This window comes from Mastomys coucha, unplaced genomic scaffold, assembly GCF_008632895.1.
Source record: "Mastomys coucha isolate ucsf_1 unplaced genomic scaffold, UCSF_Mcou_1 pScaffold18, whole genome shotgun sequence".
In the NCBI taxonomy this organism is placed as follows: Eukaryota; Metazoa; Chordata; class Mammalia; order Rodentia; family Muridae; genus Mastomys; species Mastomys coucha.
This window is the reverse complement of record NW_022196900.1, coordinates 45,871,509-45,897,317: the sequence shown is the minus strand read 5'-3', so window position 1 is coordinate 45,897,317 and position 25,809 is coordinate 45,871,509. Positions and strand designations below refer to the sequence as shown.

The window sequence follows — 25,809 nt, the reverse complement described above, 5'->3', positions numbered from 1 at the left end:
ATTTAACTTATACCAAGCATACAAATTACTGAATTTCACTAATTTACCAACTACTCTATCCTTCTTCATTCCTCTTTTGACTTAGTTTTAGTCCCCCTCACCCTCTCCAATAGTCCTTCTTCTGCTTTGAGAAAAAAAAAAAAACACATTATATGACACTTATCTTTCTGTGTATGTGCCTTTTTTTTTTTTGCTTAACATAATGGTCTCCAGTTGTGTCCATTTTCCCATAAAGGATATGATTTCATTCTTCTTTATGACTGTATAAAACTCCATTGCATATACTGCATGCATTCACATATGGATAAAATTATATACATATATACATACATATAATTTCTTTTATTCATCTGTTGAGAGGCACCTATACTGATTGTATAACAGCTATTATGACTTAGGTTGTGATAAACATGGTGCTCAGGCATAGCTTTTACATGACTTCACTGCTGTTGGATACATGCCCAGGAGTGGTAAACTGAGCAAACTGGAACCTCTGTCCTTGTTTTCCATTGTGGCTATACAAATTTGCATTCCCACCAATGGTGCAAGAACACATAGGTGTTCTTGAGAAGTGAACACTTGCATACTGCTGCTAAGAGTATAAAATGGTACCCGATATGGAGAGCAGCGAGTACACCCCTCGAAATATGAAAAATATACATACTGCATGATCTGACAATCTCGTATGTAGACACCCATCTCTCAGTAGTGAAGTCAAGATCACAGTGGTATATCTATACTCTCATATTCACTGCAACATTGTTTATAATAGCTAAGATGTAGAAACAACCTAGATGTTCACTGATGACCAAAGGACTGATAAAATATGGTAGTTTCATACAACAGAACATTAGTCTGCCTTAAAATGAAGGAAATCTTGTAAGTGGTAACATAGATGAACTCTGAAGACCTTGTGCTAAGTGCAATAAACTAGTCACAAAGGACAGATACTATTTAATTTCACTGATGTGAGACATGTAGAATAGTTTAATAGAAACAGAAACAAAATTTACTAAGGGCACAAAACAGAGGGGGAAGGAAAGTTGACATTCAATGTGTCCAGTTTGGTTAGGGCAATATCTAGACATCTGCTTTGGTTTTTAAGAATAATATCAATTGTTCTATTTTGCCAGTGAAGACTCGGGAGCCAGATGCTATGGTGAAAGCCTGCTAGCTCAGAGACGCAGAGAAAGCACCCAGCTGACCTTCCTCCTTAGCCGATGTCACACCAGGAATGCTCCTTTCTCAAACAACCTCCTACACACTCAATGTCCCTCCATCCTACTTCCTGTATGTCTCTCTATCTGTCTTCCTGACTCCCTCTTACTCTCTTTGGTTTTCTTTCTTAATAATCCTATGTTCAGTTCCTGTCAACTGGTTGCTTGCTCTACTTATTGACCTATGGTTGACTATACTTAATCCTGTTTACAATATTCAAGCAGAACGCTCTTGGATTAAAAGTGTGTGCTAAGGCTAAGCCACACCAAAAGTAAAAACAGGTTTTTCCAGTAAATAACACAGGGGTTCCCAGTGTGATCAAATATCCTGCCACAATCTGCTCTGAAGGCTCTCAGTTTATTCAAAAGCACAGTTTAATATGGTTAAAAATACTACGGGACAAAGCCACATTGACATTTAAGTACTACAACTTAAAAAGAGAAAGAGAAGTACCAAAGAGGTAGTATATATGGGTTTCTATTTGTATGAATCGGGGGGCATTTAACTACAAGACGTCACTTAGCCCAGTCTGGGTTTAATTCTGAGATATCTGTTCTACTTTGTAAAAGCACAATTGCTTGAACTGACCTAGGTTGTGTGGTACAGAGTTTATGCCACTATATTACAGTTTTCTTTTTTTCTCTTGTAGTATAGGTTAAGGAAATGAGTATACATTTTAATATCAGGTATATAGACTTAAAGCAAACCATGAAACATCTAAGTATCTTCTGTGTGTTAAACATGAGAAAGATAAAGGGAGAATTCTGCTCATAATGTAATTAGGAAACTAAGAAGATTCCTTATTTCATGCAGAAAGTATAGGAAAGTATGCTGTGCAGGACAAAAAGGCAACACAAATAAAAACAAACGCCTTAATTTTACTAGTCATGATATCGGGAGAAATTATCTTATTTCCAACTACAATCAGAATAAACTCAATGATAAAATCTTAACTGGTTTATTTGTAGGGTTGCTTTCCCTTTGAGTGTTCTAGTTCCACTTGCACTTACTAATTTGCCTGACATATAGTGAAAGTACAATAAATATTTATTAGATGTATGAATTAAAACTTAGAGGAAATAAAAACTTTATAAGACCTATTGAACAAACCAAATAAGGAATTCTTACATATACGGGGGGAGGGGATGCAAAGAAAGAGTTAGAGATTCCCAAATATAACAAGTAAAGGTTATAAACCAAGCACATTTCTCAACCACCTTTTATTCCAACAAACTGGTTTATGGGATAAACCAGACCATAAATTGGTCCTAAACATTCAGTCATTGCCCCTTGTGCATGCCTCCTGAAAAGAGATCAGATCTTGGAACAATGCACTCAAGATATATGGCCTGGAATATTAGAAGTCCTGGTAATACATTTAGACTAGGCATTGACCCAAAAAAGTGAGAGGAAGCCAGCCTCAAACCTCTTAAACACATGTCCTCAAATGAGCAATCTCCACTCATAGACTGAAAAGACCACCTTATATAAATAGCATGCAGAGTCAGACCTACTCTAAATGTATATGTCTTTCTTTTAAACAAAGACTAAAACATTTTTTGAAGGAAAACAAGATAACCGCAGGCAACATTAGATGAAGAACAGCAGATACATCTTGCTTCAGCATTCACTAGACTGCAGACTTTAAAATCTTAAAATGATTCCTAGGAGCCTTAGCTGGACGTCATGATGAAGATGATGTCATCAAAATAAGAAAACAAAACAGACTAAGGCTGTGCATTTAAGAAGCCAAATCTTGTTGTTGAAATTTTTCTTTTGGTATTTACTACTATATGGTATAGAAACTGGTTGCCAACTTAAATTCTAAATTGAGACAAGTGTCAATATTTTCATGGGAGGTAATCTGTGTTTACAAATTTAAAAAATTTAGCATACTTTTCGTAGCATAATTACTATAAAATGGGTTTAAAATAAGCTTCTCCATTCCTATGGAATAAGACTCCTTGGAGCTATTTATCTTAATTTTTCTGTGTTTATGTTGACATCATTCTGGCAGCACATCTCTGGAATAATGCAATAATCTTATCATTTTTAGGCACTCCCCATAATGTGGTGATGATTTTTATCTCTTGTTCATCTGATAATTTTGTCCAACTCAAACATTCAATTCAAAATGTATTCAGCACTTTTGAAAAGTACTGAAATTTTTTATCTATCTATCTATCTATCTATCTATCTATCTATCTATGTATCTATGTATCCATCATCTATTCACCATCTATCTATTCAAGTCCATTAATCAATCAGGATTTAGTGAATATTCATACTCTCATTGTATCAACTAATATGTAGAACTGACCTGTTCATCCTTAGATAAATCAATTTGTTAGGTTAATATGATTTTTCAGAAAATAAAAAAAAAATCTCAAAAGATGTTTACATCTATTTAAACTAACTGCCCAAATGTTAACTCTGTTCTTAAGAACATGCAGCTCTTTGACCCATTGCCATCTCAAATGAGCTGCAGTTTCCCTCTTGACCTTGGACTTGGCGTGGACCTAACAGAGTGGTACAGATGATATGACTCATGGTATTAAATGCCTTAGGCATCTGGAACTCCTTATGGGCAAAGCTAAGTGAACTGACTGCAGACAAATCTGGAGTTCTCAGGGATGGATATGTACTATCAAATTTAAAGAGAAAGCAGGAAGAAGAATTCACTATAAACATTTCAGCATAGTTTGTGAGAAAGGTGAAGAACTGAAGAGTAAAGAAGGTTCCAAGGTAGTTGGCTAATTGCTTACTTTACTGGAAATAAAATGAAGTACCACCACCAACTACAAGTGAAAAATAATAATAAATATTATGTTTCACTTGGTGATGTAAGATAAGCAATAGCAACATTATCTAATCATACAGAAATCAGTAAAGGTCATAGGGTCAAACAAGGGTCCTGAGTAGAAGTAACACTGACTGCTCCAATACCACATACTAGGCAAATCCAGCCCTATCTAGAAAAGTAACCTGAAGAAGCCAGGAGAAGTCTGTGCTCAGCCAGGCTTTCCCAGCATTAAGGACTGATTGTTGGCCAAAGGCTTTATTTTGGCTTGGCCTCTGGTGATTTTCCTTTCCATGTAATCATCAAATGAACATTTGGAATATTCTCCACACAGGTTAAAGAAAGTTTTTACCAAGTGTTCATCTGCTGGAGTATACCATTAACTCCAGAAATTTAGAGTTTGCCATCTATTTCATAAAATCTGGAAAAATTAACTCCATTTATAGTTTATCATGCTGGAAGTAGAATAATTATTACTGGTAGACCTAGAAAATTCACACTTTAAGGTGACCTAAGGAAATCATATGGCTAGGGCTAAAATACGTAATTCACAAGGTGACTTACGTGGATTTACTTGGCCTGACTTTGAACACTGCCCATGTCTCACTCACTGGCCTCTAAGGAGAGATTCTCTTATAAGTTGTGATCTTTTCACATTGAAAGGTGAATGAGCTGAATCAAGATGCTTAAATTTGGAACAGAGAGTTGAGAGAGGACCCGATAATTACTTTGTCCTTTTAAAAACAAATAAAAAAACCATGGATGTCCACTTAAGATAGACTGCGATTATGGTCTTAGTTCTGTGTCTTCTCAATCACTCTTGCTTTTCCTGCTTCATCTTAATCTCCCAAAGACTCTTAGTTTGGATAATGGGAGACCAGCAAATAAAGATTTGAGAGGTTTGCTAGGATATATTGATCACACACTTCCCTCCACAGAAAGAGAGAGGGGGGGGAGAGATGAAAGAGGAGGGAAAAGAGAGAGAGAATGATCATCTGGGAAATACATTTAGTATTGTTTGTTGGAGAATAAGAAAAACAAGGAGCATTGCCTGCATAGCAACAGATTAAGCCAGTGTAGATCAGCGAGCACCTATCTTCCCAATATGTAGTCAAGCATACCCAAGGTCCTCAGAACCATCTCACCAAGTTTCACCTTTATCTCACATTTCACTGAAATATAGTGGTTGTCACAGAGCATTATTGTGTCACCGGATACATGATACACTAAACAGGGCTTCGGTGGGATGACAAACTATGTCAAAATCATGAGGGTATTTTCAGAGCCACTTTGACTCTTTAAATTGCCTTGGATACGTAGATCCCCCAGAATCCATTTACCCCAAGAGATAATTCAGTCTTAGTTTCCATCTGTGTAAAATCTGTAATGGGCCAATTCATGCCACCAGGGCATAATAAGCTAATTAAGATTCCGTTGCAGGATTCTTTTCTCAGAAATCCATCTTTAATCCCAGATGGAACCACTGAGTCAACTTCTATGTTGCTTATCTCAAGAGGAGCAAGATCTGAGTAGTTTAGCATAAATGTATCCCCACAACATGAGTAAGCTTGCATGACTGAATTTTACATGCCCTCACTGCTTGCCTATTTGCTGAATGACAGAATCTGATTTGTGATGTAAACGTTTTCTCTCCATTTCTTTTTGGTATCACTCAATGAACATTTCCAACACAATATAACATTTACATCACTGGAGCAATAGGAAAATTCTCACTCCCTCTTAGTTCTGTGAGTTACATGTTTTGGCTCATTCTCATTGAATAATCAAAGATGTTAATTTGAAGAAAAAAAAAACTAGACAACAGGCACATTCCAAATTTGTACATTTTGCTAGTACAGATGTCAGATTACTATCAGTTATGTTATCATCATGTATCATCATGTATTATAGATTTAGTAAGCTTTTCTTATGTTTAAGATTAAGAAAACAGGTGAATCACAAGTTGGGAAAAAAGTCTATTTTGTCCGTTCGACGTTTTGGTTGACAGGCAGCTGGGATCAAAAGAAGAGAAATTTATCAGTGGAGATGATCCAATAAACTCATCAATCACCACAGTGGACAAATGGTAGGACTGGTTTTGAATCTGGCAAAGTATGCCTTCTGATCATGTTTTACAGGGTATGGCACTTTCTATGAAAACCTGCTAAAATCCCAAATTGTTCCCTTGCTGGCTCTTTACTGGATCTCAAGATCTAGCAAAATCTACCAATCAGGCTCTTAGTTTTTCTCTTACCACTATGAAGACCCTATGTGAGAAAAGAGATGAATGGGACTCACACCCTGATCTCAAAAGATTCATATGTGTGTGTGTGTGTGTGTATGTGTGTGTGTGTGTATGTGTATATGTATATGTGTATATGTATATTCATATATGTGTACATATTTTATGTATATGTAAAATACTGATACTTTCTCCAACTTACATCTCCTACTTTTACTTTGTGTTTATGAAATATTAAAGATAGGAGTCATAAGATGGCTGGCGACATGCAGATATGACTAGCTAGGCACTCAGGTTAAAAGCTGAGGAACGTCTGCTGATAGCAGTCAGAAAACACTGAATATGTTTAACTACAATATCATGCACAAAAGGGAGCTTTACAAAGCAGGAATGTCTGTGTGACTGGAGGATTGGCTCAGTTTTGGAGGACTTCCTGCTCTGAGGGAGAAGGAGCAGAGGGGCTCAGAAAATCAGTGCTATACTTTCAGTAACATTTTAAAGGGGAGAAAAAGAGAAGAGAGACAAACAGAAGATACTCAGCGCCACTGGCAAAGGGACGAGAGACACCAGAGAAGCCCTGTTTGGCGCTTGGCTGGAGCACTCCTGGATGCCATTTAAAATAGACCCTTGCTGAGTTAGCCACTTGGTGGCCTGAGACCCTCTGTCAACCACACTCCCAGAAAACACCAAAGAAGTATCACAGGACTGCACACTGAAATGCTAGCTCTAGTTACCAAGGAAGGAGCTCTCAGCACTGTATAGTATTCAGCAGAGTAGAAATCTTATAAGAGCTGGAGTCAACAGGAAAATGAGCTGAAGGTTCACCTGATCTGGGGGATGATTAAGGCTAGCACATGGGCTAGGACAACATTGGCAACCCAGCCAATAAAGATAGGATGAACACATATGACCAAAGCTACAGTAGAGATACCTGGGGGTGAATCCAGAATTTGCAAGTGGTCTTCTGAAGGACCATCAAGAGTTGTAACTAGCCCCTTTTACTCTTATCTCTGAAGGTTCATTATCTATAGTCTGATCTTCCAAAGGTCAGCCCAGTGGACAACAGCGACTAGACCCATGAATGACTACTCAGAGGCTTGGCCAACATCATAGACACACCAACAGGAGGCTGAGAGGTATGACATACACCTAGCATCCCAGAAGGGAATACCCAGACACTGGAAGCAGAAAGTAGGGCAGATGGCATCCACATCTACCTCCCATCTAGCCCTTCTCACCTTTGCTTCCCCTTTATTTAATACCTGATATGAACTGACCAGGCAAGCTCTGTCCTGCTCTGTGCTTGTTCTCTCTCTGGGTCTTTCCCCACCCCTCATTCTTTCCTTGTTCTACTTCCTTTGCACAGGCTTTCCTAAACCACACAGCCTAGTCTGGTTTACAGAGCATCTGTGTCTCAGCCCTTTGGGAGTGCAGGGTGTTTAATTGTATTAGCTTATCTGAATTCATGTTGTTCCCACTCTTTTCATTCTTTCTTTACTCAGAAGGCATCATGCCCTCCCCATCCCTTCTATTCTCACGTCTATGTACATTTCTATTCTCTTCTTTTGTTCCTATACACCTAATACAAATCACTTAATCTGCTGAGTTTTTTTTCTGTTCTTACACATACCAACTAATATACTAATGTACATAGGACTATCTGTGTTTATTTGCTCCTTAAAGTGATTGGGTCTCAATGGATTATTATTTTTTATTTGGCTATTAGTATACATATATATTAAACCTACCCTTTGATAGTAATTGGTTTTACAGAAGTATTCTATTCTCTAGGGAGATCTGGAGAGCAAGCCTGATGCCCCAAATACCAGTCTAGCAGAGGAAACAACATCTCAATTCTGCTATAACCTCATCCATCTTGACCACTGCAGACACTGCTGATGAGAACTAAAAATGATTGAAAAAAAAATTTCAACCAATAGCCTAATCCAACACATATAAGCCTCAATGCAAAACTCACAGGAAACAGACAACCAAGGTAAAACGACACCCCCGAAACATCACTAACTCCAGATTAATGGTTCCAGTAGGAGTAAACTAGGGGGAAAAATCACTCACACACACACACACACACACACACACACACACACACACTCAAATCAAAAGAATGTTAAAAGAAATTTAAAAAGCCACAAATTCTCAAAGAACACAAACAAACATCTGGGTAAAAAAGGAGGTCAATACAGGACATGAGAGTGAAATTCAGTAATGTGAAATACTGAAGAAAAATACACTGAAAATGGAAAACTCAACACACCAAACAAAAGGCGCCGTGGGAAGTCTGGCCAACAGCAAGAGTCAAAGAGAAGACAAAATATCACTGCTTAAAGACAAGGTGCTGGAACTGGGAAGTTTGGAGACACTGGTAAAGATAGATATATTAAATGTGTGATAGAGCTCACGAGACCTATAGAACACTATGAAAAGATCACATCTATAGAGCATGGGCAAAGAAGGAGAGTTATTTCTTGCTAAAGATAGAAAACATTTTATATTTCTCCATTTTTATTGAAAATAGATTTTTTTCTTACAATGTATTCTAACTATTGCTTCCCCTCCCTCTTTCCTTTACTCCTTCAAGTTCCTCCTGATCTCGTCTACCTTCCAGATCCACTCTCTTTCTGTCTCTCTTTGGAAACAATAGGCTTGTAAGAGAGAACAACAAAATGTAACAAAATAAAACCTAATAAGATAAAACAAAAACCATCATATAAAAGTTGGACAAGACAGACCAACAGAAAGAAAAGAGCCCAAGAGAAGGCATGAGAATCAGAGACTCATTTGTTTACACACTTGGGAATCCTGTAAAAACACTACACTACAAGCCATCATATATACAGAAGCCTGCGTGCAGACCTGAGCAAGCCCTGTGCATGCTGCTTCAGTCTTTTTGAGTTCAGATGAGCTTTGCTAAGTTGATTTAGAGGGTCGTGAATTCCCATTTTAGAGAAAGAGATTGTCATTTATGTTCGGGGATATGTAAAACACCAAAGATACAACAGCAGAAAAGAACCCTCCTCTAGCCCATCTTCATCATGCTATAGCTAAAACATGGTACAGAACAAAGAATGCATGCTGAGAGCTATAAGGGAAAAAGAAACATTGTCACACACAAAGGCGGGTCTTAAGAATTTAAAGCTTGGAGATGAATTTGTCAATCCAGAAAGGCCAGCTAGAGTTAGACAATATCCCTCACCTCAAAGATAATTCTACTTTAGAAGCCCATTTGGCAACAAGCCTACCCATATACTGAGTTTCCAGTAATGTTATAGTCCATCTGTTTTCTTAATGAATGGACTGTCAGAGATCAATAGGCACTGGAGAGATGGGATGTACCCTAGTTGGTAGAGAACTTGTCTGGCATGTGGGACCCAGTTTTGACCACTAGTGAAGGAAACAAACCAAAAGAAAATTAGAGAGAAGTATAGTAATTAAAGGTACCTAGGAGGAAGAGAAGGTATTCTAAAATAAGTTATATTTTTAAAACTATTTCTAATATCATTGGAGATACAAGAAGACCTAGAACAAGATAAAGATAATTAAAAGAGCAAGCAACTGAAATAATGAAAATATTGTAAAATTGTAAGCACAATTAAGAAATGATTACATTATAGATAGAAAAATGTTTCTCTACTGGCATAGGAGATAAAAGATCCTGTAGACTGTTCAACTGGGTACAGACAGACACAGGAAAGTTCTGTAGTATTGGGAGTATAGATGCTTGGCAACTTATTATAGGGTTGTTATTTTAAAAGAAATAAGCAATTAAGAAGCAAGAACTAACAGCAATGCTTATGAAATTACTTCATAGAACAGAAAAGGAAGGAATGGTATCAATCTCTTGCTTTATGAAGCCAATATTATCCAGATACTAAAACCATAAATGCTACAGCAGAAAAGAAAATTATAAGATAAACTCCCTGATAAACATGTATGAAAAAGTTCTCAATAAGATATTTGCAAAGAGAATCTATGATCACATTTAAATGATTATTCAGTTGGATCAAGTCAGCTTTCTCTAGAGATACAAGGACCACACAACATGCATGTCAATAAATTATATCACACAAATGTGTGTAAATACAGAAATCACATGATCTCAAGATATGTAGAAAGAGTTATGACAACTCAGTTTCCCTTCATGAGACTATAAGAAACATACTTCAAGACAGGAAAGGTTCTATATAATAGTTCTAAACCCAACACTAATTTTAAGAGGGGAAAACTCAAGCATTGCCACTAAATTCATGGACAAGACAAGTATACTTCTTTTCTCCACTGGTATAAAATGCCATACTTAAAGTCTTAGTTATGGGAATAAGACAAGAAGACAAATAAAGCTAGGTCACTCCTGAGTATTTACCTGAAGAGTTCAAGTCAACTTATCACAGAAACAAGCACACATCCAAGCTTATTGTAGCACTAGTCACTAAATTGTGAAACCAACAGCAGTGCCCAAGGATGGAGGATTAGATACAAAAGATGTATAATGCAATTTTCACAGTCAAAAGGAGTAGTTACGTCTTCTTAAGGAAAATGTACGTAACTAGGCTCAATCCCACTTGTCTTACTAAGACAACTACTGCATATTTTATTCTCACTGTTATTCCATATATACATAAACTTATCTGTACACACAGGATGTGAAAGTAGTAGTAAAACTGTCTAAGGTCAGAAAGGGCACTTACAAGAGTAAAAGGGGCCAAAAAGGAGACAGTAGAGTGCTATGCAGGGAGTGTGCTCAACACACAATATATATACTTGTATGAAAACATTTAAATTAAGAACTTAAAAACATCTAAGAGAATCAGTGTACATGTGCATTCCTCTGCCCCACACTTTCTATTGCTCAGTGATGTTGACCAAGTGTTCCTTTTTTGTCCCGCCTTTTAACACTTTTCATTGCCAAATAAAATCTTTCATTAAAAAACACGGCCATGGTACTTTCTATTTTATAGTTTGGAGACAAGTCTAGTCATAAGACCACACAGCTCAGAAAGCAGCTTTGAATTATTATTACTCTTAGTAAAAACTTTCCATTCTAAGGCCCAGGGCATTTTCCATTCTGCCTAGAAGCCATTGGCAACCTTTGTCTCTGGGTTATCTCTCTCAATAGTCATGCCACAGTTTCTTTTGAAGTTTCTATCTTTCCAAACCTTCTTATATTAAAATCTATCATTTATGAAACTCAACAATGTTAAGGAATAGCTTCTATCAAAAAGCTTCTAACAACAAAGCCAACATATCATTCATTGGTAAACTGTCTGGTAACAATGGAATGTTGATGTTATTATTACCACCACAACTCACACATTCTACAAAGAGTTCCATATCTTCACTAATGTGTTCAGAACCATTTCAAATAATGACTTGTTCTTCCAGACCTTACATCAAAACAACTTAATTTTCTTGAGAAATTATATGACTTGTTTGTTTGTTACATAACAGTATCTGAATACCTAAAGATAGTCATAACGACAACCCAAAACCTCTACAATGTAATTTATTGTGTCTTCCTTCCCTTTCCCTTCTAATCATTTTCTTTATGAACAACACAATGTTTTGCATAACCCCACCCACAAATCCTTGCTTCAATCTAGCTATCTCTGACTCTCAAAGTCCCCAGTAGGGACAGAACTTACTTGCTGCTCAGGCAACGTCTCAGGGAATAGGAGGCACCTCCACCACAGGTTCGGGAACACTCACTCCAAGGGCCCCAGGCATCCCAGAGGCCTTCACGGTCTTCCTCTGAGCGTGCAGTCCTGGAACTCTGCAAGAAATGAGAAGATGACTGATTAGCATCATGTCTCCTTTCACCTTTTAAATATTTATCCTAACCTTGGGTGTCTGTCTTTCCATGAAGATCATACTCGAAAGGAAAGCTAATGCCTGATTCTTTTCACTTTAATAGTACATGTCTATTTGACTTTATGGGTTTTTTTGTTTATGGTCACTGGGCAATGACCTAAGATAAATGATGGCACTCATAGACTAATTGGAAAACAAAGTTGCAAAAAGAGATATCTACGTGAGAGGGAGACAGAGTGCACTGAAGCCACCTTGTTGCAGATCTGTGTACTCTCTATCTTGCACAGGTACTTGTGCTCCTTGAGGTTAGGCATGTACACACCAGCACAGCTTCCTAAGCCCGACCACAGCATACACAACCAACTTCTTTTATGAAGCAATTTCATTCTCAAGTTGCAGATTTATTAATTGGAATAATTATATGAAGTAATTTCAGTAATGCAGAGATTTCTTCCAGACAAATGGATGGGTTTGCTATAAGCTTCTCAGAAGAAAGGGCATCTGCTGTCAAGGTAACTGCTGTCATATTCTAGTCTCCATGTTGGACCTCACAGTCTTTATGGATAATGTTTGTCCTATACTTTTCAGCAAAAGTTTCAGCGCTGGAAAGTGTGAGTTTGGGTATGGATTCTATGCTTTATTGCCTTTAGTCAAATAACTTATAAATCATAAATGTCTTAATTTCCCTTTTTACCAAATGTGGATAACATCATAGTCATACCACAACACACACACACACACACACACACACACACACATATACACACACACATACACACACACACACACACATACACATACACACACACACACAAACAATCTAGATGATTAGCTGAATGGTTTCCACTTAAGAATAGCATTCATTTTGTTTTCTGCAGCCATGTAAATAGAGTTTTAACTAGCACATGCTTAACTTCCAGTCCTAAATCATTGAAAGGGGAGCTAGGATGTCTAGGGTTATAAGCCAAAAATATGATCTATTCAGCACATAGTGGGAGGATATCCTGGTTCCAGAGCCTTCTGCCTCCAGAAATTTCTACATAGATTCTTTATGGTTGTTTTCTTATCCTAAAAAGTGAATACTAAAAATAACTTACATTAATGAATCACCAAGAGGACTCAAAGCTAATTCATGGGTAAAATTAAGCCAAAGTAGGAACAACTCCATGTCCATGCAGAGATGGATGCTTACAACATGTAAAAGAAACATACAATGGGATGTTACTCAGCCTTTAAAAGAAACTGTGACTCATGGAACAACATGAGTGATCCCTGAAGACATCATTCTATGTGAATAAGATAAGCACATCAGGACATACACTGAGTGATTCCAATCACGCAAGTTACTGTAGGTAGCCATATTCTAGACAGAGAAAATAGAAAAGTAGTTATTAAGGACTGGGACAGAGCACCTAAGGAGTTGATGTTTAATAGGTATAGAATTTTTATTTAGAAAGGTGAAAATGTTCTACAGATGAATGATTGTTGCATTAATAACGTGAATATTCTTGATGCCACTAAATTGTGTGCACATAAAAGTGGTTAAAATGGTCAATATTCCGATCATTTTTGCAACAAATATATACTAAAAAAAAGGAGGGCCTAAATAAAAAGTCATTTAAGCCTTTTTACTAGTTTTATTTGATGTTATTTGCTTCATACTCACACTGTTTATCCATACCATTGGACATTGTAAGGTACGGAAAGCATGCTTGTAAGGTAGGTGGAAGTGTTTCTGTTGAATGTAGCCGAGGCACCGCTACAGGTTTCCTTGCAATCCCTGGCTTCTCACAGTAGTGCCCTAAAACCACCTGCATCGCTACATTTCTTTGGGGGCATGAGCTGCCAGAATTTGGAGTCATACATCATGGGTAACAGAACCCTATCAGGAACCTCACAGTCTGTTTACTTCCTGAAGAACTGAATTCCAGAGTCCTGTGAGTGTAATAGGGGCACTCGGAGTCACTAGATTAGCTAGTGAGAGAGGAGTTCACACACATATGCCCCACTGAAGTCCTTCCTTTACTTTGCAAAAGGAAAAATATCATCACATATCTTGGGACACAATTTTATTTGCCCTCTGTGAGTGGATGATAGGCTTGTTGAGCTGATCTTGATTGCATAGACCTGGAACCCCAAGTTTTTAGGAGCCTGAGGTTAGGAGACCAGAAGGTCAAGTACTGCCTGGTTTACAGAGAGTTCAAAGCTGCCCTAAGTGACTGGGTAAGTTCTTGTCTTTAAGCAGAGTAAAGCGATGACTGTGGATACAGTGCTCAGTGTAAGAGGCACGGTACTTGCATAGCATGTGCAAGCATGTGCAAGGTGCTAGCTTCCATCTCTAGTTCCTAAAAAGGGGAGCTAGAGAGAGAGGTACAGTGGGGTCCTGAAGTACTATTTCTGTAACACATACACACACACACACACACACACACACACACACACACACACATATATGTAGATATGTTACAGTATAGTTTTCCATATCTTACTCAAATGCAGTGCACCTGAAATGGAAGCAGTCTCACACATACTGTGGTTCACAAAGTAACAGAGTGTGTCATCTTTGATGAGATCCAAATATGACAGTAAAAAGGAAAAAAAATGTAATTATCCAACTTGTAGAAATTTAATTCGAGCTGTTTCCATGTGTAGTGAGGCTGACACACTCAGTGCATTGTCTCCTTCTGAAGAAGACATTGAGAGAATGATAGAGGGTTGTGAGTTTTGCTGTAAATCATTGGTTCTCAACCTTCCTAATGCTGCAGCTCTTTAATACAGTCCTTCATGTTGTGGTGACCCCCAGCCATAAATAAAATGATTTTTGTTGCTGCTTCCTACTTGTAATTTTGCTACTGTTATGAATCATAGTTTGGAAATAGAGGTCTACTAGAGGGGTCGGGACCCACCAGGTGAGAACCACTGCTCTAATTGGATCCTTTCAAGCTCTGCCATTGCTGTTTCATGTGTCTTGTCGAAGGCAGTATTTAAACATCTACAGCGATGCTTCCCTTTCTATATTCTCACCACATGCCAAGTTACGAGTGTCATCACAATTACACACAATAAATACCCAAATATCTCTGAAAGAGAGCTTGTGCTGCTTTAGAAACAAGGTCCAGATCTCCCTCTCAAAGAATTCCAAGTTCTCTTTTAGTACGTAGGATAAACACAGTTCATTTCAACTGCGTTCATGTTTAATGTTAGAGAAAGTGATTTTCCTCCTTTTTCAGAAACAACATTTGAGCAATTCCTTCCAGGCCATTTGGAATCCAAAATATTTGCTTATTGCTGTCTTTAAGACAGTCTTCAACATAAGCAGCTTTTCGGTCTGGCCTGATTCAACTTTTGTTTATTTCTCTCTTAAATTTGCAGGCTTTGTCACTTGTTGCCAGCATTTTTTTTTTAGACTAGTGTTTTAGGTTGATTAAATTATTATGTAACACACAAAAATGGAACCATATACAGACAACATGTAAACACTCTCATGAATGCACACCGACATGGATCTGTATACAACTATTAACCCCAAAGCACATAATTAAAAGTCTAAGATGAAGAACCATCAGTTTAAAACTGGCTTAACTTAAGAGCATTGAGCCACCACAAGTGATCCAAATGGCAAAATTCTAATACCTCTGCCTGACTTTGGAATAACTCCTTTTGGAAAAGGGCCTGCTGGCCGGCCTTTCTGGTTCAGTTTGGTTCAGATGGATCTGCAGAACAAGGGATTTCTCCTTGCTGAGACTAAAAGATTGTTATGGCAGACGAGATGGTTCTAGATTGTGCTTCAGAGCAGAAAAAAACAATTTTCTAATATGGGCTCATGCTGAAGATCCAGCTATAGGGCTTCATCTTTTCATGAAAGATCCATTTTCTCTGTTTCTGCCAACAGGTATCCCATTTTCTAGTTGAATCCCTTGTTTTACGACTGACCCAGTGTTGCTCACTCAAGCAGTATTATTTTAAATGTGTAAAATTTGAGTTATATTTTATGGAAAAATGAACCTTGCTGAAATATAATGGAAAGTAATAGGTTACTGAAAGCAGTGCCTGTTCCATCTGAAACCAAAAATTGAGACTTCAATATAGCCCATGGGCTGCCATTTAACTCTTGCCATACACACCTAAAGTTTTCATTTCAGTGTTTCAGATAGTCATGCCCACAATTAAACACGGTGGTTATGAGATTGGCCCTGAAAACAGGATACATCTTTCAGCAACAAAGTCAGATGAGACCATGACCTTAACTAGTAACACCAGGAACAGGTCCAAATAACAACCATGAAATTGTCTTTATGTCAATGTTTCACCAGTAGGAAAATGATCAAAAGCAGCCAACAGGCTTCCCATATCACCAGACTAGTGCAACTCTCATCCCCCACCAGATAAGCATTTTTTTTTTTACACATCTGATAGTGGTAAATAGAGAGACCCAGAGCTGATCAAAGTGGAGTACTCAGCTATAAACAATGGGACATCTGTTATCACCAACCCTCCACACCAAGACTCAGGAAACTCCATGGGAGAGAAAGCATAAAGATTTTAGAGCCACAGGTTGGAGAAGATTGCTGCAAAAGAAATGCTTTCTGTGCATGACAGGGCCTCTGCCCTCATAAACTTATAATGGTAGGCATGGTGCCAGTTTAAGACCTTCACAAAATGAAGCCAGTAACTAATGTATCATGAAGAGGGATGGGGCTCACTAGCTGAGGAAATAGTGACAGCTGATGGCTACTGAGGGTGAGAGAATCATTTTCCCCCTCAGTATGACCTGTTATAGGTGACCAGTGCTCCAGTGGATGCTGTTCAGCATGCTTGTGCATGTGAGTAGCACTAATAGGACTTGGTAGGCTATTGAAAAAAGGTGAAGGTGGGACAAGTATCTGAGAAGAGTTGGTAGTAGAGGAAAAGATGGAGATGATCTAAATATATCTTATGCATGCATAAAATTTTGAAAGAATAATTTTTAAGTAAATGGCTATTGAACAGAAGGAATAATCCATTTTGCACTGGAATATTTATTTTATTTCAGTTATTAGATGAATAAGAATGGTCAGTGAACATCTGTTGTTATTGGCTTTTTTGTCAGTGTTAGACAAATCAAGCAAATAATAAGAGAAATCAGGTCCAAATCATGGTTCTACAATCATATTAAATGTGAAAATATTTATAAAATTACTCATTAGAAAATGCCATTTCTAGGTCTTTGGTACCACGACTTTTAAGTGAAATGTTTGATGAAGCATATGGTTTTGTTTTTTTGTTTTTGTTTTTTTTTTTGTTGTTGTTGTTTGGAAAACTCAGCAATCAATTATCCAGTAGCATTGCTTCATTGCTCCAGGCCAGTCAACAGACAAGTCTAAAGCATAAAATAATACCATGCATGTGGAATACAAACCGTGGTGGAAGATCATTATATATCTGCTATGAATATCAAGAGTTTCCCTACGTTCAAATAATGTCATTTCTTTGCCTTGGTTGTGGTTTCTGTTTGATGATTCTGTGGTAAATACCAGAGCCAATTATTCCAACAAAGTCTCAGGTGAACAGCCCTAAGACTGACAGCTAGAACAATTAAGTACTTGGGTCAAATCAAGTAATAGTTCCTCTGCATTTCATTGTCCAGTAGAAACTTAACCTTAGAATGATCTCTGTCCCAATTTATCTGGGGGCCCAATTCATTGGAACCTGGGTAGGTTATCAGACTTATACTATTGGGAAATGAAGCACAAATTAGCAAGGGAAGTCTCTAAAGTGTCAATGGCCTAGAGGCAGGCATATATAGAGTATTTGAAAAATGTTTTTCCCAAATGTTGTAGTAAGAGGTAGAACCAAATGAAAATGAAAGAAGGTGCTGATGAAATGGTTTATAAGTGTTGGTAAAGTTGAAGTAATGTAACAGCAGAAGCAACGTGGTTTCTAGACATCAGAAGGGCCTCCTAAGCAACAAAATGAGTTACAGAACAAAGAAACAAACACTGCCTACAACTGTGATATCAGCAGGAAGGTACCTGAGTCCCAGGTTTTCTTCTCCTTCCAGACAGACAGCACGAAGAGTAAGCCATCTGGAGGTGTGCATACAGCTGCACAAATGGAAGTCATGCATGGCAAAATTCTAAGAGGGACAACTCCTTTAGTGATGAGAGAACATTGGTGTGCTCACACAGTGGAGAAATCATCCACATTAACATGCTATCCGTGTACGAACCTACCTTTGGAACTACAATCCGCAGACTGCATTTTTAACTTTTCTACATACATTAATTCTCTATAAATCCTATCTAATCCCTGGCTTCTTTAACAACATGAAATACAGGTTCCCCTGCCAGTGGTACATGGTAGGGGATGTGATCTCCCACTCTTTGGAGCTCAGAGACGTTAAGCAGTAGCTGGGTTCTTGTAAAAGTCCATTTGCATTTGCATGTACTTTCTTAAGAAGCACGGGCATATGGACACTGAGGCACATGCCTTCACAGACAGCATTCACTGCTGGCTTTGCTCTGGAAGTTAGAATCTGGTTCTTATCACAGCTACACTATTGGGGGATATGATGAACTGCCAGTGACACAGTGCATAGTCTTAGAAAGGCCACTGCATGAAGACTGTCCCTTGCTACTGAGGAGAGAAGTCAGTTCTATAATAAGATGCAAACACTATGCAGGACCAGGGAATGCTTAGGTACTAATCTACTGTATCTTTCAATAGGCCTTTCCACACTTCACTTCACGATCATCCTTTTCACAAGTTGGTAGGGCATCTTACATTCAAGCCTGGAGGGCTAGTTTAAGTATTAAGCCCTTATGATGAGCCAGGTCATTGTGTGAAACCACTCATTTTACAAACAAGAAAATGGAGGTTGAATAATGCACAGGAATAAGAAGAGTAGCAGCCTGGAAGACAGCAGTTTCACTAGCTAGATACTTGGGCTTGAGGTCATGTCTTTGAGCCAGAGATTTTTTTTCTCCATCTGCAGAGTGGGAACATTGCTACTATAGCTCTGAAAGGTCCGTGTTGATCATTTTCTCATGCACTGCTTCACTTATACTTGGGGAGGCAGGTTTTATATTCACATCTACCCTACTTTACTACTGAATGCCTTTACATTTTGATCTCTCTCTTTTTAAGGTTACGTTAATTTTAATCACGCGCGGACATGCGTGAATATGTTTGTATGTACATTAGTAGGCACTGGTGGCCTCTGAGGCCAAAAGCATCTGATCCTCTCTGAGCCATTCTTCCCTCTGGTCCCTTCCCCACTTTTCAGAGATTGTCTGTCACAGCACTGGAACCCATGGTATCCTTGAACTTACTATGCAGCCCAGATTGCCTTACAATGCTGGCAGTCTCCTGCCTTAGCTTCTGAGTGCAGGGATAACAAATGTGAGCCACAACTCCCAGCCTCCCACTCCCCTTTGAACAGCATCTACTAGTACATGGGTTCATTCTAAAAAGACAAGAACTAGTGCTGTTGTTTCTACTTAACCAAAATTACTTTGTCCAGAGCTTCTTCCCCACCCTTGGAACAACAACAACAGGATTGAGATAGTTTCATTTCTTTTTAGGAAACAAAACCCCAAGTCTGCTTGATGTCAAACGCTTCAGTTAGATTTGCATTTCAGAGCTATAGTAAGTGATGTTTTTGTATTCTATCCAAGGACAAGGCTGGATTACAGTGCTTCTAGCTGAGAACGTCTGCAAAGCCCTATGAGAACACAATTTCATAGGTAGCTGAGCTGAAAATCAGTAATTGCTGATATGAACAAAGCTTAGCATTCAAGAGGGTTTGCAAATGAGCATCCAGTGCTTTGACTGAGCTTGTCTCAAGGGAGGTCATACATTAAAATATTTTATCCCTCTCAGCTTCTGTTACTTTAAAAGCACAAACTTAGTTAATAGAGGCATTCCAAACACTCCACTGTGGTACCAATAGAATATTTATAAAATTACTGTGCATTTTCTGATAGAGATTACAAGCCAGGTGTGAATAAATATATAAACATACGTATTACTTATCTCATGTAATATCTAGATCATAGCTAGCTATAGAGATACAGATATAAATATATCAGATATAGATGTATCACTTATATATATATTTAGAGAGAGAGAGGGAAAAAGAGAGAAAGTATCTAGGGGACTTTAAGCTTTTACTAGACCCATCTTGCCAGCCTGGTTTCCTTTGTCCACTATAAAAATTTGTATTATCATAACAGTAATAGCTCAAGTACTGAATCCACTCACTGCTGAAGTATAAGACTGAAGACAGTAATTTCATTGCTCTCATAAAGAGAAAGAAAGCAAAGGTCCACTGTAGAGTCACCAATTTATTTTTAAAATCTATTATTCCTGTGTTTGTGATCATATACACCATCTTTATTGCTCATTGGATATCTGGACGTCTTGGAGCTATTTCATCTCAGGTATGAAACAATAGAGAATTCTGAAAGCAAAGCTATTCCTTCTGGCTGTTGCTGCTACTGCTGTTGTTTCTTCCTATACTGAGAAAAAGAAGGCAATCTCCAGTGGACAATAGTATGTAGGCACAATACCAAGAATAACAGTGAAGAGTTACTTCCAGGGGCTTCCACATATACCCCCACTCCCCCAAAAGAGGCACATTGGAAACTCCCCCTCCAAGGAAATTCCTTCCCTGCTCTTTTGTGAATTCTTGAGCTCCTGGTGAGCCAGCAAGAAGTTTCAGTTTCCATTCCCCTCTAATCTAACTCAAGCTCTGTCCAAACCGTGAGTCCAATCAGCCACAGATATTTTCTGCAGCACTGGCAACTTTTGCTGAAATGAATTTACAAAACATCTGTAGTGCTAAGGAAACATCTGAGGCTCTGGAAAGCACATGCTGGGGTTGGAATCATGGAGAAAGCATTCCTGATGAAGAAAAAAAAATAATTTTTTGATTCAGTGAGGGAACTGGAAAGTTAAGAAATTAATATGGCTCGGGACTTGATGGATAAAAGCCCAAATTTGAATTGATACTAGAGAAACGGGAAGAGATGACTAGTTACCATGCAATTGTCAAGCAAGTTGTCCTGGGAGAACTTGGTCAACTCTTGTTCAACTGCCCACTGGCCGTTGCAGTCCAGAGAAGTTCTAGAGAAATGATTCTAAGTGAAGCTTCATAGGATTCTGGGTGTAATTTAGGTCCATTCCAATACTCACATTAGATAAGTTCCTAGTGCCCATTTCAATATTAGAGGACAAGTATTAGGAATTATTGTCTAAAACATAATCCCTGATAAAATATCACAGGTCTTTTCCTTCCTTCCTTCCTTCCCTCCCTCCTTCCTTCCTCCCTTCCTTCCTCCCTTTTTTCCTTCATTCCATCACTTTCCCTTTCTTCCTTCCTTCCTTCCTTCCTTCCTTCCTTCCTTTCTTTCTTTCTTTCTTTCTTTCTTTCTTTCTTTCTTTCTTTCTTTCTTTCTTTCTTTCTTTCTCTCTTCTTTCTTTCTTTACCTTTCTCTCTTTCTTTCATTCTCTGTCATTTTCTTTCTCTCTCTCTCTCTTTCTTTTCTTTCTTTCCTTACATTCTTGTTTCCACCTTTGTTCACACTAGATTTTCTTTATTCAGAAGATGTGGCTCAATGGCAGGCTCTTAGCACTTATTATAATAAACTTAAAAATTCTGCTTACTTTGCAAGTATTCCATGTCCTATCAATAGACTGCCAATTTGCAGCTAAAGTAGAATTCATGAAATCAGGTCTTGATTATTCTTTCAGATTATCATTCTATATGGTCATTATCTTCCAAAATGAGCTATGATATATTTTTTAATTAACTACAGTAATAACTAAAATTATTATTATTGTCATAAAATGTATTTAATAGATGGGAAAATCCCCTGGAATTTTTCTTAATTTTACATCTTCAATTACTTACTTTACATTTGTCTCTGAAAAGTGTATGTAGACTACAGAATAAGCACAGGAAGAAGGAAACAAGGGAAGGTATATAAGAAAGATCTAGCACCAAGATTTCTACGTATTTTGAAGTTTAAGGACCATCTTCAATTCTCTGGTTCAAGGAGGTACCATCTGGAAGATGAATCCAATGAAACTCAGCACCAGTAGCTCAGAAGAATAAATTTTAAAACACAATGGTCCTCTTCACTCGTCCAGATCTTTGTTCCTTGGACAGATAGCATTTTACCCTATGTTTACCTTGTGGCTGTTCCTCTAGGCAGGTTGCAGGGGAAGGGTGGGTGGTGGAAACAGGTTTCTACGTTTGACAATTTAGGCGATAAATCTTTCAGAGTATCTCCTTCATGGTGTTAGTAATACTTCCTCAACCTAAATGTAAAACAAACCAACCAACCGCCGTCCTCAATGATTCCAAATCTGAAGCCAGGAAGCCCCAGGAAAGGAAGAGGTAGATCAGCAGGTTGTCGGATGCCTATAACTGCATTCTCTCCAGAGTTATTATCTGCCACAGCTCTTTATCTTTTTCCATGTCTACCAGGAACTATCCCTCAGCCTTGGAACTATCTACTCCCCAGCCCTCTGCAATCTGGGCATTTGGATAGCCTCCAGGCTTTTGCATGAACATGGGGTTCAAATCCTGGATGCTTGACTTTCATTTCTCCTTGCTTCTGTGAGTCCAGGCTGGTGCAGCAACATATTTTAGGGGATTTATAATTTAATGGGGAGAATAAGAACAAGCAACCACAAATTATTTGTTCAGTAGCCTCCATATTCACTCAGTGTTATTTATTCTAGTTCAGCAATGCTTTTTCTTTCTTTTTTGTCTTTTGCACTCACCTTTTTCAAACCCTTAGCTCTGGTCTTACTGTCGTTGGCACCTTGTGTTCCTCAGTAACCTTACCATCTGACTTTTTAACTCCCACCTGTCTGCCCTTCACACCGTTGCCAGCTATCTTGGTAGAAAACACACAGATGAACTATTCACTTCTTGCTAAGAGACTTTCTGTAGAGCCAGTTAGTAGAGCTGGTGGGATCTAATAATGGATTCCAGGTGGGCTGTGAATGCTCAAAAACCCTATGCAACATTTTGGGCATATGTGTGTTATTATTATACCTCTGGAAAAAAAGATTCATAGCTTTCGTCAGGTTCTCAAGGGGGAAAAATAAGGTTAAAAATCATTGGGAATAGGATAAAGTCCAAATTACCAAAAGTGGAATATAAAATCTTTTTCTAACTTGACCCTAAATGTTCTGGTTTCGTTCCTGCTGCTCCCGATCACACATCGCCCTTCTTGGTCACACAAGGTGCTGCCAGACCCTCTAACAGCATGCTCACTTAGCTTGTTGCTTTGATTCTCATCTCCCTCATCTTCTTCACACCTGCTTTAATTTACCTTGATGTGTGTCTTCCTGTTCTTGCTTTACTGTGCCCTTGCCTGGTGAACTTCTTATTCCCTGTTGCTCCTGCAGATTTGGGGCACATTGCTAGGACCTGATGCTACAGCCGGCTTAGCATTTGCGATCCTCTGCAGTGCACTTCTTTGCTGATACAGCTTTCATTAGAGACTGTGCTTTGTGAGGCCAGGATAAAAATAAATGTTTTGTCGTCCTCCAGTGCCTTGGGGGAGGACTCTGAAAATCTAACCAGTGTCAGTAAATATTCTTGGAGTCTACAGCAGGCTGGGGCAAGTTGTGGTTGAGGGCCTAATTCATAATGTCTGTCAGTTTTCTCTCTTGTTCATAATTGCCCTGTTTCTCAAAAGACAGAAAATGAATTGAAGCTTCAGATAAGCAAGGGAATGGGAGAAGATGCAAATAAACCCGACTCACAGGGAAGAAAGAAAATCATGGTTCTGCTTCCTCACACATCTCTTTACACCAATACTGAATTTACCCCAAACATCTAAAGCTGAATGACAACTAACTTCCCATAGTTCTCCTTAATGTAGGCTAATTCATGTGCCAAGCGACTACGTGCCAAGTCACCTCAGCATACAGTCAGTAACAGGTAACCCTCTGCTCCACTGGGAAGTACACTCTTAGGAAGCAAGGGTGCTGGGACTGGAGCTGCTGCAGACAGGACCAGTACGGATGCTTGGGTTGCTGATTAATCAGCGGCAAAGGCTGCAAGCAACAGAAAACTCAATAGTATTTTAAAGTAAGCACACTAAGAGTGCAGCACAGAATATTTAAAATACTAAATTAGTCATAAATAACCAGGAAAAACATAAAAGTAAACTTGACCAAAGGAAGGGTTCTAGGTTGGAGACAATAGATTCTATGTAACAAGACATCTAAACATTCAAATACTGGAGTTCTGAGGTTAAAATATTCAGAGACAAGATTCTGTCTAAATACTTTGGTAGATAGGAGCTGCATGCCTTATGCTTTCAGTCTCATCACTGGTGTCTGACCAGGACTTGGACCAAGTCCAATGATTGGTGTTTCACTGGTGTGTGTGTGTGTGTGTGTGTGTGTGTGTGTGTGTATGTGTGTGTGTGTGTGTGTGTGTTTGTGTTTATATTTGTGTGTGGGTGGGAGAGAGAGAGAGAGACAGAGATAGCAAGACAGAGAGGCAGAAAAAGAGATAGAGATAGAGTGACAGAGACAGACAGACAGAAATAGATACAAAGAGATAGAGATTGCCTGTGAGTCTGTGTTTGTCTCTCTCTCTCTCCTCTCTCTCTCTCTCTCTGTGTGTGTGTGTATGTGTGTGTGTGTGTAAGTCTCACATTGTATACTCACATTGGAATTAAAGCATTTTAGAAGGTGTAGATGGATAATATTGGTGAGGCAATGTTTAAGTACAAGCTAGACATCAGGTCACAGTCAGTCACTGGTGCCTTTGTTCCACTTTGACATAACCATCGAGTTTTAAATAACATAGTATACTGTGCCTCAGTTTGGGGTCAGATGATTTCTAAGGTGCCTAGAATCCTAAATTGGCCTGTTGTACTTATGCATTTTCTTATCTACAAAATAGGACTCAAACATTTCCTTGGTTTAACTCACAGAGTTGCTATAAAGATTGTTTTCAAGATAAAGCAGAAATATATCAATGAATGTTGGGCAGTATAATTGCTAAATGAAATCTAAGAGATTCTTAATTTTTTTTAACAATGTGATTCTTGAAAACCAATAAACACTTGCAAGAAAACGTCATTCAGATGAACGTACAAAGGTCACATTTGCTTTCTGGTTTTCAGTTTCCAGTTGACTTAATTCTAATCAAAATGTTAGAGAACAATATTTTCTTATGACTCTTTCTACTACACAAAGTCTCAACAATTCACTAATTATTGCATTTCATATCAGAATAGAAACTGCTATTGTCATTTCTGTTCTCTACTGTGTGACCTCAGAAGTAATTTTTAAATTATGTTTTAGTTTTACAGATGTATCTCCTCTCACGCCATCTATCCTGAAAGCCCAGATGCCGCTGCTAGATGAGGTTTTGTTAGAACCACAGCAATGTCACTGTGCATTCTCCAGTTAAGGCAATGCATCACAGTAACACCTTGCAATTTTTCTCTTCTCTCTCATGTGGGACAGAGAGCATAACTCTGTAACTTTAACTTTGTTAAATGTAATTTGTTTCTCTAAATGGATGATTCCCCCCCAGTCCATTATAATTTGCTGTCACCATAATAAACAGCATATGTCTACTTAGGCTGAGCTAGGAAACACTAATGGCAGTTAGAGACAAATACAGCACTTTTCCCTCATGTCTTTCCATTCAGGTTCAATAGAATTTTTCTCTGGTTTTTTTTTTTTTTTTTTTTTTTTTTTT

The 25,809-nt window shown here is 38.3% G+C and overlaps 1 protein-coding gene across 6 annotated transcripts in view; it reads right to left on the bottom strand.

Annotated features, from left to right (window-relative positions):
- Nucleotides 1-25,809, bottom strand: part of Adamtsl1 (ADAMTS like 1) — an 895,122-nt gene that overhangs the window by 332,378 nt on the left and 536,935 nt on the right. For all 6 annotated transcript variants that reach the window (XM_031377794.1, XM_031377795.1, XM_031377796.1 and 3 more), the window contains one exon: nt 11,921-12,048. In XM_031377794.1, the coding sequence (XP_031233654.1) occupies nt 11,921-12,048 (128 nt within the window). The remainder of the gene's footprint in view (nt 1-11,920; nt 12,049-25,809) is intronic.